The 19,329-nt window shown below is 35.9% G+C and overlaps 2 protein-coding genes across 2 annotated transcripts; both read left to right on the forward strand.

Annotated features, from left to right (window-relative positions):
- The first annotated feature begins 13,111 nt into the window (after positions 1-13,111).
- fce-2 (CAAX prenyl protease 2) lies at positions 13,112-19,108 on the forward strand. Its single transcript, NM_001028776.4, has 8 exons — positions 13,112-13,210; positions 13,258-13,363; positions 13,516-13,579; positions 13,740-13,884; positions 15,183-15,241; positions 15,502-15,679; positions 17,767-17,901; positions 18,761-19,108. Exons 1-8 carry the CDS (start codon positions 13,207-13,209, stop codon positions 18,868-18,870), a joined length of 801 nt encoding a protein of 266 aa, NP_001023947.1. The 5' UTR covers positions 13,112-13,206; the 3' UTR covers positions 18,871-19,108.
- On the forward strand, positions 13,153-13,200 carry F48F5.8 (uncharacterized protein; the record flags this gene model as incomplete). Its single annotated transcript, NM_001361777.1, has 1 exon — positions 13,153-13,200. The coding sequence occupies one exon, from the start codon at positions 13,153-13,155 to the stop codon at positions 13,198-13,200; it is 48 nt and encodes a 15-aa protein (NP_001348771.1).
- Positions 19,109-19,329: the final 221 nt, after the last annotated feature.

Here is a 19,329-nt window from a genome sequence, read left to right on the forward strand (position 1 = left end):
AATTCTGCAATTTTTGCACAGAGAAGTTTGCTCAAAGACGGCTTCAAATTGGAATTAGGACCAACATTTTGGGATTTTTGACAAAAAATGGCCCGACTTCAGCCGAAGCGCTCATAATTCAAAAAAATAGGTCAAAGTAGATGAAAGTCACGTGAACACAACTGTCAAGAAAATGACACTCCTGCGCCAATCAACACTGATAAGAGATAACGAACGGTTTGGTTTTTGTTCATCTTCCGCTATTGGAGAAGAGTCGCAAAAAAACTTGCGGAAATTGATTGGAGCCCCTAGTCTGGAAATAGGCAGAAGCTGGAGCACAAGCTTGCTCTCTCGAGGACATAATAAGGACTACAACGTGATCAAAACTCGGGGAGAAAAGAGAGCCCTGCTTGTTCTGCCGACTAATGAGGAAGCACGAGGTATTTGAACGGATACTCGAAAAAGGGTCAAAATTTGAGGAATAAGGGGTTTTTTCTAACAGAAAATCGGGTTTACAGGGTTTCAGCTATAAATAAAATGAGGAAATCTAAAAATTCGGCACTTTTTAGCCATTTTTCTCTGCATAACTAAAACAAAGCTCCAAAAAATCAGTGGAAATGCGGAAATAATACTAATAATCATGTGATTAAGGCAATAACAATGGAAATTTTGCACCTGGTAGCCGAGTTTTTTTTTTCCAATTTCCGGTGCAAAAACCGACTTGACAACTGATGAGAAATGTGAAAATAGACGAATTTTTCGAAATGTCGAGCCGAATTTGTTGTAAATTTTTTGATCAAACCACGTGGTTTCAGATTACCCCATTTCGGTTTGATCTACGTAGATCTGCAAAAAATGCGCGAGTTGAGACGCAAGGTTTTCAACTGAATTTGCATGGTTAAAAACGTACTGACGTCACATTTTTGGGCAAAAAATTCCCGCATTTTTTGTAGATCAAACCATAATGAGACAACCTAGCACCACGTGTCAAAAAAGAGGAATTTTCATAACGTTTTCCTGCTTGAAAATGAAAGGAAAAGGTGAAAATCCGATTTTCAAAGACTTTTTATGCCGAAAATTTAAAAATCGCGATGACAATCTACTGGAAAATCGACAAAGCTACGGACAAAACGAGAAACTGAGTGAATTTCCAGTTTTTGTGAACAAAAAAAGGGATCTTCCTGGGGTTTTAGATCAAAAAATCATAGAAGAAGGGAAAAATTGTTGGAAACTTCGGTTTTTTGGCAGATTTCTCTGTCTGAACCGACTGAAAATCGGCAAAGCTACGAAGAAAACGAAGAACCGAGTGAATTTCAATTTTTGTACCGAAAAAAGCGGAAAAAAACGGTGGAAATCGTGATTTTCATCAAAAAACATGCGACGGCAGCGGCAGCGGCGGGGGTACCGGCAGACACTGATTTTCAAGACTTTATCGGAAGTTTGATGAGAGAGAGAGACGGAGAGACGGAGAGAGAACTGTTGACAGTTTTTTTGATTGTCAGTGATAAGCATCATCACACCTATGACGTTCAGTCAAAAATGCATGTGATGACGAATCACTTGTTGAAACACAACAATTTCCGGAAATTTGACGGAATTTTGTTTTTTCGCGGGGGGTTTCCACGTCAATTTTGGGTCGGGAAAATGAAAATTTCGGGATTTTCCTACTAGAAAACCAACTTTTCTAGTGTTTTCTGTAGATTTTCAATCGGGAAAATTGAGTTTTCAGGAATTTTCGATCGAAAATAAAATTTCCTTTTTTTTTTGTTTAGAAATTCATAAACAGATTTTTACAGGAAATTCATGTTTCTAGAAATCCGTTTTCAGTTTTTATTTCAAAAATTGCAACGAAAAGCAGATATTTGGTTGTATATTTCGTAAATTTTCGAAAAAATTGATTTTCTGTCAAAATTTCGTAACTTTTCCAAATTCAACAGTATGAAATATTTCGAAAATTGACCTAATTGCGAAATATCCAAAATTTGTAAAAATTCAAAAATTTCGTACAATTTCAAACATTAATACCGAAATTTGGCAAATTGCCAAAAAATGCTAATTTTTTTTTTGAAAATTGGCGTAATTACGAAATATTCAAAATTTTGAGAAAATTCAGAGTTTTCGATAATCGACTAATGCCGAAATTTGAAATAGTGCTAAAATTTTTTTTCTTTTTTTTTGAAAATTGCCAAAAATGCCAAAATGTTCAAAAATTGATCTATTACGAAAATTGATCAATACCGAAATTTGGCAAATTGCCAAAATTTCGAAATGTTTCAAAATAGATATAAAGTCAAAACAATTGGCATTTTGTTAAATTTTTTGTTTGGTAAAATTTTAAAACCGGCGTTATTTCGAAAGTGTAGAAAATTCGAAAATCGACGTTTTGCCAAAATTTCAAAACACTTGGGCAAAATTGCCGAAAGGTGGAAAATTCGAAATTTTTGAATTTTCAACGAATTCAAAAGTTGCCAAGATTCCAATTTTTATGGAAAACTTCCAAAAAAAATTAGCAAATCTGGGAAAATCGGAAAAAGAAATCAATTCTCATTGCGATGATCGGCGCTAGAACAGGAAGGACACACCCATCCTCTCCCGCAGTCTTTTGACTGATTTCATGTATCGCATCATTTTGAACGAATGCATACATATATACACCAACTTTTTGTACTTTTTGCACTTTTCTTCTGATAGAAACGAAACGAATCAGGTGAAAATGAGCAAACAAATAGATTGTTTGCACCAAAAAGGGTGTTCCTTGGTGCATTTGGCGGGGTTTCAGATTTTCAGAAAATTTTCGAAATTCGTGGCGAGACCCACTTGTTCAACGAACAACTTGTAAAAGTTTCGTCAACAAATAATGACTCATAGCAAAGTGACAAATTTCTTTTGTATAAAAGATTTTGCCAATATTTTCCACATTTTCCAGTCAAAACGTGTTGACAAATTCAAAATGGTTCTCTTTTTCCAAAAACTGGCAAAAAATCATCCAAACTGGCATTTTTGCTCATTTTCTCGGCTTGGAAAAAAATGCCATAGAATGCCAAATTTCCGGTACATACCAGTTGTCAAAATATATGCCAAATCGCCGTAAAATAGCAACTATTGGCAGTTTTGGCAGTAAATTGGGCTGAAAATGTGGCAAAAATCCAATTTCAGACAGTTTTGGAGCCTGGTGAAAAATATTCAATTTTTGCCGTTTCTAGAGCAAATCAGAAAACTCCAATGTTTGCCCAAAAGGCGAAAAAGTTTGGATCAAAGACTCGTCGAAACTTCAACACTAAACCCGTGTGTAGTACAAACAGTACCCGAGGTATAGTGGGACAAAAGTGAAAAATGAGTCAGCAGCACTCCTTTTTCGGCGGCTGGCGGTAGAAACGAGACGACGAGCGTTTCGTAATCGTTTCGCCCTCCAAAAACCATGTATGAGTGTGAGTGTGATCATCAATTCGATCGGACGGAGAGTGGAAGACGACGTCGACTAAACGTTTTGAAGAGTACTTTCCCCTACCACCGATTTTTCCGAATCGGAAAAAAAAACGATGAAATCTCTCTGCTATTACGTAATAGCAGAGAGAAAATGCTACTCGTTTTGGATCAAAAGAACATAATTTTCGCGGAAATTCGAAAATCGTGTGTCTTTGGAGGTCAGGCTTTTGGCTTTTCGGCTTTTCGGCCGGCCTGAACGAGCAGATGTTTAAAATGTCCAAAATTTTAAGATTTTCAGCTACCAAGTTTAATACTTCAGACTTTAAGCTGGTGAGAAATCTCAAAATCCGCTTAGGCACCGAGGAGGCTTAACGGTTCAAAAACGAGACTTTGGAGGCGTTTAGGCTTTAACTTTGAGGCTTTTCATTTAGATTTCAGTCTTGAGAATCTACATTTCAAGATTATGGAACAACTCAGTAGACTGCCATTTCAGGCTTTGGGGGCTCTAAATTTAGGCTTTTTGGCGTAAAGGTAAAGCTTTCACATCATATTTCAAGCTTTTGGACTAAAAAGTTTGAGCTCACGTTTTGAACTGTTACAATTGAAGGTTTAGGCCTTGAGCTTATAGGCTTTGACCGAAATTACGAAGTTTTGGATCGAAATCCTATGCTTTTGGCTTGAAGCTTCAAACGTGATAGCTTAAATGCTCAAGCTATTCTAAGCGTTTCATGACGAATTTCAGACGTTTGGGTGATGATTTCAAGCTTCCAGTCTAAAATGCCGTTTAGGAGCCGAATTTCAAGCTTTTGCGACCAAGATTTAAGCTTAAGCATGAAAATTTTTTGGCATTTCGGCTAAGATTTCTGACTTTTGACCTTAAAATACAACGATTTTAAGTTCAAATCTGGTTTTTCAAGCCGCAGACCTCACTTTTAAGCTTCAGTAGTGCGAAATTACCTCATTTCCAGGGAACGTCATACCCAGACAGGTGGGTGATCAGTGACTTAGTTCCTTGTACTTTCGCTCGTCGGTAAACACCAACACAGCGGGGCGGAAGGTTTCACGGCGAAACATTTCGAAACAAAACCCGGAAATTTCGAAAATTTCCGCGATTGTGTGCCAAAAACGACGCTCATTGTTATGCAAGAGAGAAAGCCAATTTAATGAATAACTGATTGCGAATTCATTAGAATTAGGCACACACAATGCTTTTTCTCTCCGAGCAGCAAAAGCCTGGTGGCGGAAATTCTGTGTGATGATATCATCAGGGAGGAACAGAGGGAAAACTGATAAAAATACACTTTTCTATCATCTTCCTGAGGCGTGGGCTCGCTGGCTCTCTCGAAAAAGAGCATTTTTGCCCCGAAAAAAAATGGAGAGAAGCTGATCAAAGAATCAGTGAATCACACACGTGAAGAACAAACATTTTTATAGGTATGTTCTTTTTTCCAACAGACCCTAACGCTGAGGAAAGTGTGTTTCGAAATTGTTGTGTTTTAATGCCACGTTTCATAGCAATAAAACTATCGAAAACATGCGTCCGATACTGATAAGGGACGGGAAAAATGAGGAAATTGGAATTTTTCCACAAAATTTCCATTTTCTCATAAATTTTTATGTGAGCAATTACATTTTTTGACCTTTTTGGCCACTTTGTCAAATTTCACTTTTTCCAGGATTTTTGAGCAAAAATTCCCAGAAAACTTAGAAAGTTCCCAACTTTTGCGAATTTTTTGCTAGAAAATGTATAATTTTCGGAAGAAAAAATCGTAAAATGCTTCCTTTTCAGCAGAAAAATCACTATTTTTCTTTTTTAGCAAAAAAAAAATGCACAGAGGAATAAATTATTATCATCATGTTGACAATAACAATTATTCTAGACTACACCGTCTGATAAATAATAAAGTAGAAGCTCCCAAAAGGAGGATCTAGATTTATCATTATGCTAACAATTTCTAGAGAGCTCAGGCTGACAAAAATGAGCAAAAAATTGAGCAAAAAACCAATTGCTCACTCCAAAAATCGGAAAATCTCGAGTTTAACCGAATATTTGAAGCATCTTCTGACAAGGGTCAATTTTGGCCAATAGGTTGCTCTTCGATTGTGACAAAAGTGAGCAAAAAAACTAATTTCTCACTCTAAAAAGTTGCCATTAGAAATGTTTCTTGGCCATTTCGATGCTCTTTGAGTCACCTGGGAAGCAGCAGACGCCCACTTCCTTTTCACAGAGGGACGACGAATCACATTTGACACAGATACATAAAACTGTATGGCTGAGGAGAGAGAAAACTTTTGAAAAAAATGGAAAAAATTGGAAAAAAAAGTTCCTCCTTCTTCTCATTTCCCCTCCTCATGTTCACGTGTTCAAATGCTCTTAGCCACTCTGCGTCTCTCTCTCTCTCTCACTCGCTGGCCACTCGCTTTTCAGCTGTGGCTCGCGGAGCACTAAATGAATGGCGAATGAGTCACGCATTTGTCACAAGGTCCCGATGAACTTTTTGTGAAATTAATTTTATTCCTGTTTTGTGTTGTTGGGCACAGAATTTTGTGATATGAGCAATTTTGAGCAAAGCTTGCGAAATCTAAAATGGCACAAATTTGGGCCGAAAATTCTAGAAAAATCAAAAATCTTTTTTTTTTGAAATTTAGGCAGAAATTATAGACTAAAAGCCAACTTTTGCCACACCCAAACGTCATTTTGCATGATAAATAGGGTTTTTATGATCGAGAAGCAGTGCTCGTGAAAATTTCCCAAATGACCGGAATTCGAGGGTATCTTTCTTGGGAAAATTCATAAAATTTCAGTTTCAGTAACTTTGACGTTTACCAAAATTTTTCCAAAACTGGCAATTTTTCTGGATTTAGGAATATGCAGAGTATTCGAAAAATTCCAAAATTTGAATTTGGACAATTATCGAGATCTCAAATTACTGATATTCTTCAGATTTTCCGGAAATTTCAGAAAATTTGGTAATTTTTCAGAAATTCGTAATTCCTTCATTTTCGGATGTACTCGAAAATTGAAATTTTGCCAAATTTCAGAAATTACCAAAGCGGCAAAAATTCTGAAAATTTAAGGAAATCTTTCGATTTCAAACTTCCAATGTAGGTATTTTTTGCCAAATTTCACAACTCTTGGTGGTTTCACAAGTTGGCAAATATTTATTTTTTGGCCAAGTTGGTAATTGAGCACTAATTTTGGCAATTTTCCAGTCAAAACCCCTGCTGATCATCACGGGCTCATAGGTCAAACTATATGAGCCGCAGCCATCTCTCGTATCAGCTGGCACCCAAATTGCAAAAAGTTTGACTTTTTGCTATCTTTGATCGTCGCCATTGTGTCACGTGGACACACACACACAGCGGCTAGCCGAAACGTGAAATAGGTCATAAGACACTGAGTGAACGAGGCACTGACTAGCACATAAAAACACAAGCAAATATCAACATAAATAAGTGCAGTGCAGTGCAGGAGTATGTTCAGTGACGGGGCCATTTCGCGACCGTCGAGCAGCACAGTTATCAGCTGATTAGGTGCTCAGGGAACTCCCGTGGGATAGAGATTATGGCTCCGTTCAGAACAATTTCAGTTCTCATGCATGAGCTCAAATGAAAATTCACATTGGAATTTTTGAGGAAATTTTTAAAATTGTGTGAATTCTGGAATTTCAAAGAAAATCTTAAGTAGCTCCCCATGCCACGGAATTCTACTTGAAACTTAGCTTTTTTTTAAGTAAAAAAGATAATTTTTGAGCACCCACGTGATGCCAGGCTTTCCACCATTTCGGTTTGATCTAAGTAGATCTACGAAAAATGCGGGAATTGAGAGAGACGCAGAGTTCTCAACTGATTTAGCGTGCTGACGTCACTTTTTTTGGGCAAAAAAATCCCGCATTTTTTGTAGATCAAACCGTGATGGGACAGTCTGGCACCAAAAGGTCTAAAGCTCATTTGGTTCAGTGGAGCAAAAAAAAAGAAAGACATTTCCAATCAAAACTGACAGCTTCCTGGCATTTTTGAGCACGAAATTGCTCTAAAAGTCACATTTTTAATCAAACGTTCAATTCTCGGCCAGAACACTTTTGCCATTTCAGAGCTTTTCAGGGTTTCAGCATTTAGAGCTTCACCTTTTGTGCTTCTGATCTGTTCCATCAGAGCTCAGACTTGTTGTGGTGCTCACTCATTTTTCATTCTCGAGGAGCTCACGTGGTCAGGCGTGCTGCCCGGAATGAATGTGCAATTTTCGCCAGAGAACACCGAAAAAGGAGAACTCGTGAGCCCTATAGGCACGTGGAAGCTGGAAAATAGATGCTCTGAAGCACTTTTTCATGCTGAAGACCATAAAAAGTTTGAAAATACACGATTTTCAACTCAATTTGACCTCGAAAATCAAGTTTTCAACGCGAAAAACTCCTTGAAACTTTGAAAGTTTTGCGTTTCATAATTGGTCGCTTCAAGGCCAAAAACTAGCCTTGAGAGTGGGCGAACATGCACTTTCAGAATCCATTCAGGAGCCAAAGTACGGCTGTTGCAAGTGAAACTTAATTATTACACTCGAGATTCGCTCTGAGACAATAGAAACGACGAGGAGAGGAGGAGCAGGCTAACAAAAAACCCGAATTTCTCTAATTTCGGGGACGGAAAACCCACGGAAATTGAGTTCATTGGAGCCAAAAATAGGCCGAGAAGCTCAGTTGGCAACGATTTTGCCGGGGGAAAATGAGCATAATTTCAGCCAATTTTCTTGAGAATGTTAGGAAATACACAAAGAAATTCGTAATTTCAGGCAATTTCCGGAGCATCTTCAACAATTTTTAGGATGAAAATTACAGAATAAACCCGATTTCGATACATTTTCAGGTTATAAATGGCAGAAAGCAGCGGAAAACTTGATTTTCAGTCAATTATAGACTTGAAAATGTCAAAAATTCACGTTTTTGGACCATTTTCGGATATTTCCAGAGTGAAAATCTCTATGAAAACTTGATTTTCAGTCAATTATAGACTTGAAAATCTCGAAAATTCACGTTTTGGACCGTTTTCTGATATTTCAGATAGAAAATCTCAACAAAAATTTGATTTTCAGTCAAATTCAGACTTGAGAATGCTAAAATAAAAATTCACGTTTTTTTTACCATTTTCGGATATTTCCAGAGCGAAATCTCAACGAAAACTTGATTTTCAGTCAATTTCAGACTTAAAAATCTCAAAAATACACGTTTGTGGAATATTTTCGGATATTTCAGATAGAAAATCTCAACGAAAATTTGATTTTCAGGCAATTTTAGACTTGAAAATCTCGAAAATTCACGTTTTTTTGACCATTTTCGGATATTTCCAGAGTGAAAATCTCTATGAAAACTTGATTTTCAGGCAATTTCCAGCTTCAAAAACTGAAAAATTCTGTAACAACAAGATTTAAAAGCAGTTTCCATCAGGAAAATGCCAAAAATCAGGTGAAAAACGTGACGGGGACACTGAAAAACATGGTGCAATGTCTATTTTTGGTCGACGGAAATTGACCAGCGGTCAGCTGAGTGGGCTCCATTGTGCTCCACCACGGGGAGACTTGTTTATTTGTATTCCAGTGGATAAGGGGGTGCCTGGCTCCTCTCAGGGCTCCCCGGGAGCCATTTCACCGGTAATTGGATACTTTTTTGAGCACAAAACACTTTAGTGACTAATTTTGGAGGCTTCTTTGAGCAAAAATATGTGGAAAATTCGATATTTTGCTAGAAAATCGCACTAAAAACTCAATTTTTTGTTGAAAATCAAGTTTTCCAAGAAAAATTCGCCGGAAAAGTGGATTTCAGAGGAAAATTCGTCGAAAAACTCAAACTCAAGCTGAATTTTCACTCAAAAAAAACCCCAAAAATCGAATTTTCAGTGCAAAATCGTTGAAATTTCCGATCGATTTCTTGTTAAAATCTTAAAGAATTATGGTTTTTCCCCCAAAAATTGTCGGAAAACTGGCGAAAACTGCATCTTCTCAGCTGAAAAATGCTGAAAACCCCGATTTTTCAGTGAAAATTGACACTTTATCGGTCAAAAATCCCTAAAATTATCCACAGAGACGCAGATGGGTCAAATACACACGTAGCAATCGTAAAAGTGCACAAAATGCTCAATGTGACGTGGATTAGCGGGAAAATTTCGCAATTTTTGAGAATTTCTCAATTTTTAAAGCAAAATCAGCGGAAAATCCAATTTTTCACTTAAAAATTCGCTTTCCCTGCAGAAAATTGACGAAAATGAATTGAAAATCGGGTTTTTGCAACATTGTGTGCTCAGAATGACATCTGTTTGACGGAAAATGAATGGCACCAGCGTCGCCAGATGTGCCCTTGGAAATTGATGAGATTTGTGGGGAAAATGGGTCAAAAATTGCATTTTTCGTCGAAAAACCCACCAAAATCCTTGTTTTTGACTCGAAATTCGCCTGAAAAACGTTAAAATTTGGGGAAAAATCTTTTGAAATACGAATTTTAAACTAAAAAAGCGGTTAACAAATCGTACTTGGTACTCTCCATAAAAAATGCGTCGAGAGGTAAACAAATTGGAGTCAAACGGGCGCCGAAGAGGACAACAAACAAATTTTCGAAAATAAAAATGTGTATTGTGGCTTTTCGTGACGAAATTTCGCGAAAATCAGAGGTTTTTTGGGGTAAAACTGAAAAATCACGAAAAACCTTCGATTTTGTTGGAATAAATGAGAGAAATGTTGCGTTTTGTGTTAAAATGTGGGAGAAATAGCTAGAAATTAAAGATTTTTGCAGAAAAAATGAGAAAAATCGATGAAAATTGAGTAAAATTGGATGAAAATCAAGAAAATTAATTTAAAACAATTTTTGCTCGTGAGGTTCGCAGCGCGGTACGCACAGAACAAAAACTACAGTACTACAGAATTAATTTAATTTATTTTAATTCGACTTTCTAATTAATTTTTCAGCGAATAAACTGAACTTCACTGATTTTTTTTGTGAAAATAGTCAATTTTCATTTTAGTTTTGTTAATTTTTGCCACAAAATTCTCCAAAAATAGCTTGAAAATGACAAATTCTGTGGTTTTTTCATTGAATTGTTAGAATTTCAATGGAAATAGAGGGTGTGGGAGTTAAATTTGAATAAATCTCACTAAATTCTCATCAGTAACACGAAATTGATCAAAAAAATGCACATGAAATTATGAAAAATTCACAATAAATCTAACTTTCGGATATCCCGAATTTCTAGGCCACGCTACGATTCAAATGGTCGATTTTCGCGCGTTTTCCTTAGATCATAAAAATTCAGTTTCCCCAAAAACCTTGAAAATCCGACCTTCAGCCGGCTAACACACATGCACGCGCACTCCAATTCGGAACCGGTACGTCCTTGGCCTGGTGCCAAGATTACCATCTTATGAGACGAAGGAGGGATGGGGGTGAAGGAATTTGAACTATCTGTGAAAATGAAATATTTGACCCTACTACTAACAAAATGAATTTGATGCGAAAAATTTGAATTTTTGACAAAAAAAAATTTTTAGAAAAAAAAAATTTCTCGAAAATTTTTTTCAAATTCAAATTTATTTAAATCTAAACCGCAATTTTTTCCTGACTTCAAAAATATATTTTTCAAAAGATTTTACACGAAAAGAGCCGAGTTACAGGTGATTTTACGCGCACCAACGAGAGAGTGCGAGGGCGCAGAGAAAGCAGACACTCTGCCTGTCTTCGCCCTCCGCTCTCTCACCGGCGCTTGCAAAAATGGCTGTAACTCGGTGGGTTTTGAGTTTTGGGCTGTGAAAATTATATTTTTGGAATCAGGAGGAAATTTTGGATCAGAAAAGTGAAAAGTTTGAATTAAAAAACACTTTCAAAAAAATTTTTTTTTTTGAAATCGAAAAAAGTTTGTCGCAAGTTAAACAACAATACTGGAATAAACATTTTCTAACCGGAAAATCAACAATTTTCACAGAAAAAGTTCAAACAACACAACAAAATGCCCAGTCAACAAGCGAGAGGTGATAAGGACCTGACACTTGATATCTTCTCTGTTTCTCTGATTCTCTAGTGGTCTAATCAAAGAACAATAGTGGAAAAAGTGCAAAAAGTACAAAAAGTTTGAAGATTTGATGGAAAAATTTCCAAAAATTATACAAAACACACTTTTTTGAAAAATTTTCTCACAGAATTTATATTCATCAGAACCGCATTTTTCTCCTGAATTCAAAAATATACTTCTTAGGGGTCCTGTAGCGAAAACGTGCAAGTTACAGCGAGTTTTGTAGAGACCGGCAAGATAGGGTGGAGAGTGGAGAGCGCAGAGAAAGCAGATACCCTGCCTGTCTGCGATCTCTCCTCTCTCGCCGGCGCGCGTAAAAACCGCTGTAACTCGGTGGTTTTTGAGTTTTGAGAGTGAAAAGTTATATTTTTGGAATCAGGAGAAAATTTCGGTTTTAATGAATGTAATGTTTGAAAAACAAATTTTTTTTGAAAAGTATAAATTTCTGAAATTTGAAATATCCATTTTTAAATGGCAAAATCTTAACAACATTGTATATTTGATTTATTTGATTTGCTCAAGCCGTTCTGTCTGGACAAACATAACAGTTCGAAAATGGGAAATTTCACAGAAAAATGAGCAAAAACTACTGAAAAATATTAGGGAAATCCCGAAAAACGTGCTAAAAACGGAAAAATTTTCAAATAATTCCTCGAAAATGTGCGTTTGGAAACAGATGGTACGCATCACCCGGCTGGACATTGTTTCTCACTCTCTGCGTCTCTCTGTCTCTCTTTCAAAAGAACGAGAGAGTGTGATAATCTAGAAGAGACGCAGGGAAGAGGTCACACTATATTGTATATACACTCATTGAGAAAGAGAAGAAACAAACATCGGAGTGCAATGTTCCTCCTCCTCCTCCCCCCACCGCCTTCCCGCATGGGAGGGCGATGTAGGACACCAAACATCAGGAGGGGGTAGAGAAATTTAATGAGTCGGTCAGAAAAAAAATTGTGGGGGAACCGGGGTTCGAAACATGGAGTGCTGGGTGAAAGGCATCTGTGTTCCCAATTGAGCCACCGGTTCAGCCCCAGAAAAGTTTTGTTTTTGGGGTCCGGTCAATGCAGAATTTTACGCTCTTCATTGTTTCAGTTGACGATTTTTTCAAATCTTGAATCTTGGAGGAGATAGAGCCGATTTAAAATTTACAGAGACAAACGCCGTAGTTTATTCCGAGATTTTTTTGGAAATTTTTTATGCAATCACTAGAAAATAATACGCTGAATATTTCCGTAGTTGAAAATTTTTCAAAATCATTCATCAGTAAAAAGTTATAGACAAATTAAACTTTTTCGATTCAAATTTTCCCATTTCGCGGCGTTTTTCCCAATGGTGGCCTAGAAAACCCCGAGGGTCGAGTCGCTCCATTGCACTCGGCCACCACTATTTAATTAATTAATTTCGGGCTCTTTTTCGTCGTTTTCGCTCGATTTTCGTGATTTTTTCGTGATTTTTTCGTGATAAAATGTTGAAAAATACGGAGAAAATTGAATTTGCGATCTGAAAATACCCAAAATCAGGAGAAATTACCAAAATATTAAGTTTTTCTGGCGGAAATTCAATTTTTCTAAGTAAAAAATCTTTTTAAGCTTTCTCCATCTTTTTATAATATTTTTTAGACGACAAAAGTTGAAAAATTGCATTAATTTTATATTTTCAGGTGAAAAGCTAAACAAAATCCCCCAAAAACCAGGAAAATCGATGATCACAGCCAAACTGTCGATTTTCACCAATTTTTCCCGATTTTAAGCTAAAATGGGTAAGAAAAAGCTGAAAAAAACAACAAAAAAACGTTTAAAAATTCAGGCGCCGGCTTGGTTTCCGCATGCCTGCCGATTTCCTACGTCTTGCTGGTCCATTTGTTCGATAGAAATGGAACCGACCGAAATGACCCGGAAAGTGTGAAGAGGAGGTGCGGAATTGAAGAAAATAGTGCGGAAAAACGGAAAATTTGACGTGGAAAACCTAGGAATATCGGATTTTTTGAAAAAAAAAAAGATTTTTAAATTTTTTTTTTGAAAAAAAAAAAAAAATTTAATTCCAAAAAAAAATTATTTTTTTCAGATTCAAAGGAGCCCTGTTGAGCAATTTTGTCTCCATTGTGGTCACCGCATTCTACCTACGAGATGTATGATTTTTTGGCGAAAAAATTGGAATTTTGCCTCAAAAAGTGCAAAAACTATGAATTTCCTCAAATTTTTCCCCCGAAAAAGCGTAAAATTGTCAATTTTCCACTGAAAAAATCAATTTTCCCGCCAAAAACCGCCCAAATTTCGCCATTTTTCCAGTATACCGACTCTCCAATGCTAGAAATGGGAGTTCGATGGGATAACATAGGACAATCGATCACATATCCATTCATTTTAATGAATGCATTCTATTTAGGACAATTCGTTATGATGCAAATCGATCGGACACTTTGGCACTATTTTGGTACGGGAAAACGCGAGGAAAATCGTGCGAAAAATGAACAAAATCGATGAAAAATTAGATAAAAACGTTGAAAATTCGAAATTTTTGGTCATAAAATGGGAAAAACGTCAGAAATATAGCATTGTTCCGTTGAAAGTTAGTTAAAAATCAGAAAATAAGCTTAAAATCAGATTTTGGGGCCAAAAATCGTGAAAAAAAACACTGAAAATTTAATTTTCCGGCAAAAACTTTGAAAAAAATGCAAAAAATCGATGCTAATTAGTTTAAACAGTCGAAAATTTGTCTTAAAATTTGCAAAAAGCACGAAAACTCAAAAAAAATAGTCAAAAAAAAAGCTCAGAAAATGCAATTTTTCACTTGAAATCTAGAATTTTGCCTATTTCAACACAAAATTTCAAAAAAAAATTGAAAAAATCGATTTTTTTTTTCTTGAAAAATGCACAAAAATTTGATTTTTCAATTTAAAAATTATTAAAAATTCAGAAAAATGCACATTTTCGGACTTTTGCGCTTCAAATTGTTATACAAGTCTGAAAAATTGAGTTTTTCTGTTGAAAATGATTTTAAGTCAGAAAACTGTGAAAAAAACAGTTAAAAATCTGGATTTTCCGGCAAAAATAAAATCGAAAAAAAAGTGAAAAATCGATAAAATAATGAGCTTGAAAAGTCGAAAAATTGTCTTAAAATTGACAAAAGCACCAAAACTTAATTTTAGTCTGAGTTTTCTTGAAAATTCATAGAAAATAGTCAAAAAAAGCTCAAAAAATGCATTTTTTTAAAATAGAATTCCTTAAAAACTGATTCTAAAATGGAAATTCTTCAAAATCGGAAAATTCGATGAAAAATCAGCTAAAAAGTGCATTTTTTCGTTTGAAAAATACGCAAATCGGATTTTTCAGTTAAAAATTAAAAAAAAACGGAAAAATTGCTTTAAAAAAATCAATTTTCGCAGCTAAACCTTTGAAAAAAACAGTTTTTACACTAAAATCCACAAAAAATTGGCAAAATCCCAGAAAAATGCATTTTTGTGGTTTTCATATGAAAATTGTGAAAAAAAATGGGAAAATCGAGAAAAATTAGATAAAAGAGTAATTTTTTTTTGAAAAATGCACAAAAATTAGATTTTTCAACTGAAAAATTGCTAAAAACGTTTGAAATTTGGGTTTTTAGGCTCAAAATGTGAAAAATGGCTCAAAAAATCGAATTTTCGCAGCTAAAACTTAAAAAAAAACCGAATTTTAATGTAAAAAATCAGTTTTTGAACTAAAATTCCCGAGAAAATTGGCAAAAAATTCCAGATTGGTACGAGTGGAAGCTATGTTTCAATAGTTGGGTATGGCGACGGGATATTATTGTGGTAAGAGCATTAAAATGTTGAAAATCTGAAAATTGCAGTGGAAAACCTGGAAAAATGAGGATTTTAGACAGATTTACCTGGGAAAATTCGAAATTTCAGCGATTTTTCTTCAAAATTCACCAATTTTTTCACTGAAAAATTGCCATTTTTGGACTAAAAATTCCCCAAAAAAACTCAAAATTGATGAAAAATTAGTGAAATTTCCGATTTTTCGCAATAAAAATCCCTAAAAAATCATCAATTTCCTCCTCCATTTTCAGGGTCCAATAACCGAAGAAATCGTATTTCGAGCGTGCTCCTCAACTCTTATGGCGCACGTCTATGGTCCAACAATGACAATTTTATTAAATCCAATTCCATTTGCGGCTTCACATTTTCATCACATTTGGGATGATCAACGACGTGGATATTCTCTAGCACATTCTATACTTCAACGGGGTAAAAAATTGGCCGAAAATTGAAACAAAAAACACGAAAATTGCGAAAATTCGGCTGAAAATGGCTGAAAATTAGCCCTGAAACGCGAAAAACTGAAGAAAATCGGTTAAAAATGATCGAAAAATCATGAAAATTTCAAAAATTTGGCTAAAAATCTAGGAAATTGCCAACAAAACTAGAAAATAGCTGAAAATCCAGGAAATTCGTATAATCTTACCCGAAAACTTGAAAATTTCTTGAAATTTTATGGAAAAAGTAAAAAATATCGATTTTCCGACTCAAAATTCGAATTCCACGTGAAAAATCACCCCTATTTTGGATTTTGAGAATTTTTAGTGCAAAATCCCGTCAAATCCGATGCCGAGTACGCAAACACCACGCTACAGTAACCCAAAACACCGGATTTTACGGCATTTTGCACTGAATTCATGAAAATTGAGGATTTAGTGTGATTTGCTATTGGGAATTCAAAATTTTCACGTTTTGTAGCTAAAATTCCAGATTTCTGGCAAAATTTTTAGATTTTTGAAAAAATTGGTCCAAACTTGAAAAATTTTGAAAAATCTGTATTTTCAGAATTTTCGTGCAAAATGTCGTCAAATATGATGTCTTGGGTTACTGTAGCCTGTGTTTGCGTACCCGGCACTTGATTTGACGCAATTTTAGCAGTTTGCTGATTTGCCGGAAATTTTCAATTCCGGCAAATTGCAGATTTGCCGGAAATTTTCAATTCCGCCAATTTGCTGATTTGCCGGAAATTTTCAATTCCGCCAATTTGCTGATTTGCCGGAAATTTTCAATTCCGGCAATTTGCTGATTAGCCGATTTGCCGGAAATTTGAATTTCGGCAATTTTGCCAACTTGCCGGAAATTTTCAATTCCGCCAATTTGCCGGTTTGCCGAAAAATTTTCAATTCCGGTAATTGGCCTATTTGCCGGAATTTTCAATTGCTGTAATTTGCCGACTTGCCGCAAGTTTTTTTGTTCCGACAATTTGCCGCTTTGCCGGAAATGTTTAGTTCCTGCAATTTGCTGATTTGCCGTTAAAATTGCAAAAAAACCGAATTTAAATTCAAATTCCACAATTCACTGCAACTTTTCCCTCACGAGGGACGAGGAAAAGTGGTTTCTAGGCCATGGCCGAGGGGCCGACAAGTTTCAGCGGCCATTTATCTTGCTTTGTTTTCCGCCTGTTTTCTTTCGTTTTTCACTGATTTTTTTTCGTTTTTTCTTGATAAAACTGATAAATAAATATTTTTTGCAGATGCTAAAACAATTTCCGAGTAAAAAATTGTGAATTCAGTCGGCAAGTAGCGGTGAAAGTGGGCAATGTAAAATGATGGATTGCGGGAATACAAAACCTAAACTTTTTCTGAAACATGATACATATGCTGCTTAGATGTTGAAACTACCTGATTTTCATATCAAGACCGCTGAAAAAGTTTTGAGGTTTCCAAAATTCAACTTTTTGTGAAAATCTCGACTTTTTCACCAAAAAAGTTGAATTTTGAAAATCTCAAAATTTTTTCAGCGGTCTCGTTATGAAAATCAGGTAGTCTCAGCATTTAAGCAGCATATGTATCATGTTTCAGAAAAAGTTCAGGTTTTGTATTCCCGTAATCCATCATTTTACATTGACCACTTTCACCGCTGCTTGCCCACTGAATACATAATTTTTTTACTTGGAAATTGTTTTAGCATCTGCAAAAAATATTTATTTATCAGTTTTATTAAGAAAAAACGAAAAAAATCAGTGAAAAACGAAAGAAAACAGGCGGAAAATAAAGCAAGATAAATGGCCGATGAAACTTGTCGGCCCCTCGGCCATGGCCTAGAAACTATTTTTCCTCGTCCCTCGTGAGGAAAAAGTTGCAAAATTGCAATTTTCCAAATTTTAGTGCAAAATGTCGTCAAATCTGATGCCCTGGGTTACTGTAGCCCGGTGTTTGCGTACCCGGCTCCTGATTTGACGAATTTTTGCACGAAAATTCTGAAAAACGCCGTTTTTGTGTAATTTCATGCTGGAAATTCGAATATTCATTCAAAATTTTCCAAATTTTCACCAAAATTCATCAAAATCTCTTCAGGTTTCCAATTCTGCTACACATATCTGTTTGGAGCATTCGCCACGTGGCTCCAACTGACAACACGTCACGCAATTGTGCCAATAATCGCCCACGCATTTTGTAATGCTCAAGGTCTGCCGCTTTGGCTCGAAATTCGTAAGTTTTAAGCGAAAAAAGTGAAAAATTTGAGAAATTTTGGTTAAAAAGAGAAAATTTTTAGATTTTCGTTGAAAAAAGTGTGTAATAATTCAAAAATTTCAGTTTCTTGAATTTTTCAATTCCGGCAATTTGCCGATTTGCCAGGAATTTCCAATTCCGGTTGTTTGTCGGAATTTTCAATTCCGTCAATTTGCCGGTTTGCCGGAACTTTTCAATTCCGGCATTTTGCCAATTTGCCGGAAATTTCCAATTCCGGAAATTTGCCGGTTTGCCGGAAATTTTCAATTCCGTCAATTTGCCGGTTTGCCGGAACTTTTCAATTCCGGCAATTTGCCGATTTTCCAGGAATTTACAATTCCGGCAAATTGCTGACTTGCCGGAAATTTTCAATACTGGCAATTTGCCGGTTTGCCAGGAATTTTCAATTCCGGCAATTTTGCCAATTTGCCGGAACTTTTCAATACTGGCAATTTGCCGATTTGCCAGGAATTTTCAATTCCGGCATTTTGCCAATTTGCCGGAAATTTTCAATTCCGGCAATTTGCCGATTTGCCAGGAATTTCCAATTCCGGCAAATTGCTGACTTGCCGGAAATTTTCAATACTGGCAATTTGCCGATGTGCCAGGAATTTTCAATTCCGGCAAATGGGCAAACCGGCAAGTTGCCGGAACTGAAAATTTCCGGCACATTGCCGGAATTGACATCTTCTAAAAAATCTCGAAAAATTTGAATTTTCAAATTATTAATTTCAATTTTATTTGCGAAAATCTGGAAAAAACACATTTTTTCAGATTTTTTCAAAATTTCAAATTTTTTTTGTTCTAAAAATTTAATTTTCAACCAATTTTTTTCCAGCCAACTACCCGAAACGAAGAGATCGTCTGACGCTCTACGCTGCCTATTCTGTCGGTTTTGCCGCCTTCGTTCACCTATTATATACTCGAAATGGAATGCCAACTCCCTAAATTTTTTTGTTGGAAAATTGAGATTTTTCAATTTTTTTTCAGTCGAAATCCCCATATTTATTACGTTTTCGCCCTCTTTTTTGCCCAAAAAAATCCATGATTACCGAGTCAATTTCTTACATTTCATCCGATTTTTTCTCTATTTTTTCCCAACCCAAATCGATCTTTCAGCTTTGTAATTGTATTTTTTCTGCTTTTTTTTTTTATTTTTAATAATTTATAAAAATTATTTTCAGTATTTTAAGCCGAAAAGTTCGGAAAACCACATTAAAATTCGAATTCGCCATATCAAATAACCCCTACACCCGTGGTGTCAGAATGTCCCATTTCGTTGTGATCTACAAAAAATGCGGGAATTTAGACGCAGACTTCTCAACTGATTTTGCATGGTTAAAAACGTGCTGACGTCACATTTTTTGGGGAAATCATTCCCGCCGCGTTTTTCGTAGATCAAACCGT

This window comes from Caenorhabditis elegans, chromosome V (genome assembly GCF_000002985.6).
Source record: "Caenorhabditis elegans chromosome V".
NCBI classification, from domain to species: domain Eukaryota; kingdom Metazoa; phylum Nematoda; class Chromadorea; order Rhabditida; family Rhabditidae; genus Caenorhabditis; species Caenorhabditis elegans.

Coding starts and splice junctions, on each gene's coding strand:
- fce-2 (NM_001028776.4), top strand. Junction 13,364..13,515: donor CCGGAAAGTGTGAAGAGGAG/GTGCGGAATTGA, acceptor TATTTTTTTCAG/ATTCAAAGGAGCCCTGTTGA. Junction 13,885..15,182: donor GACACTTTGGCACTATTTTG/GTACGGGAAAAC, acceptor AAAAAATTCCAG/ATTGGTACGAGTGGAAGCTA.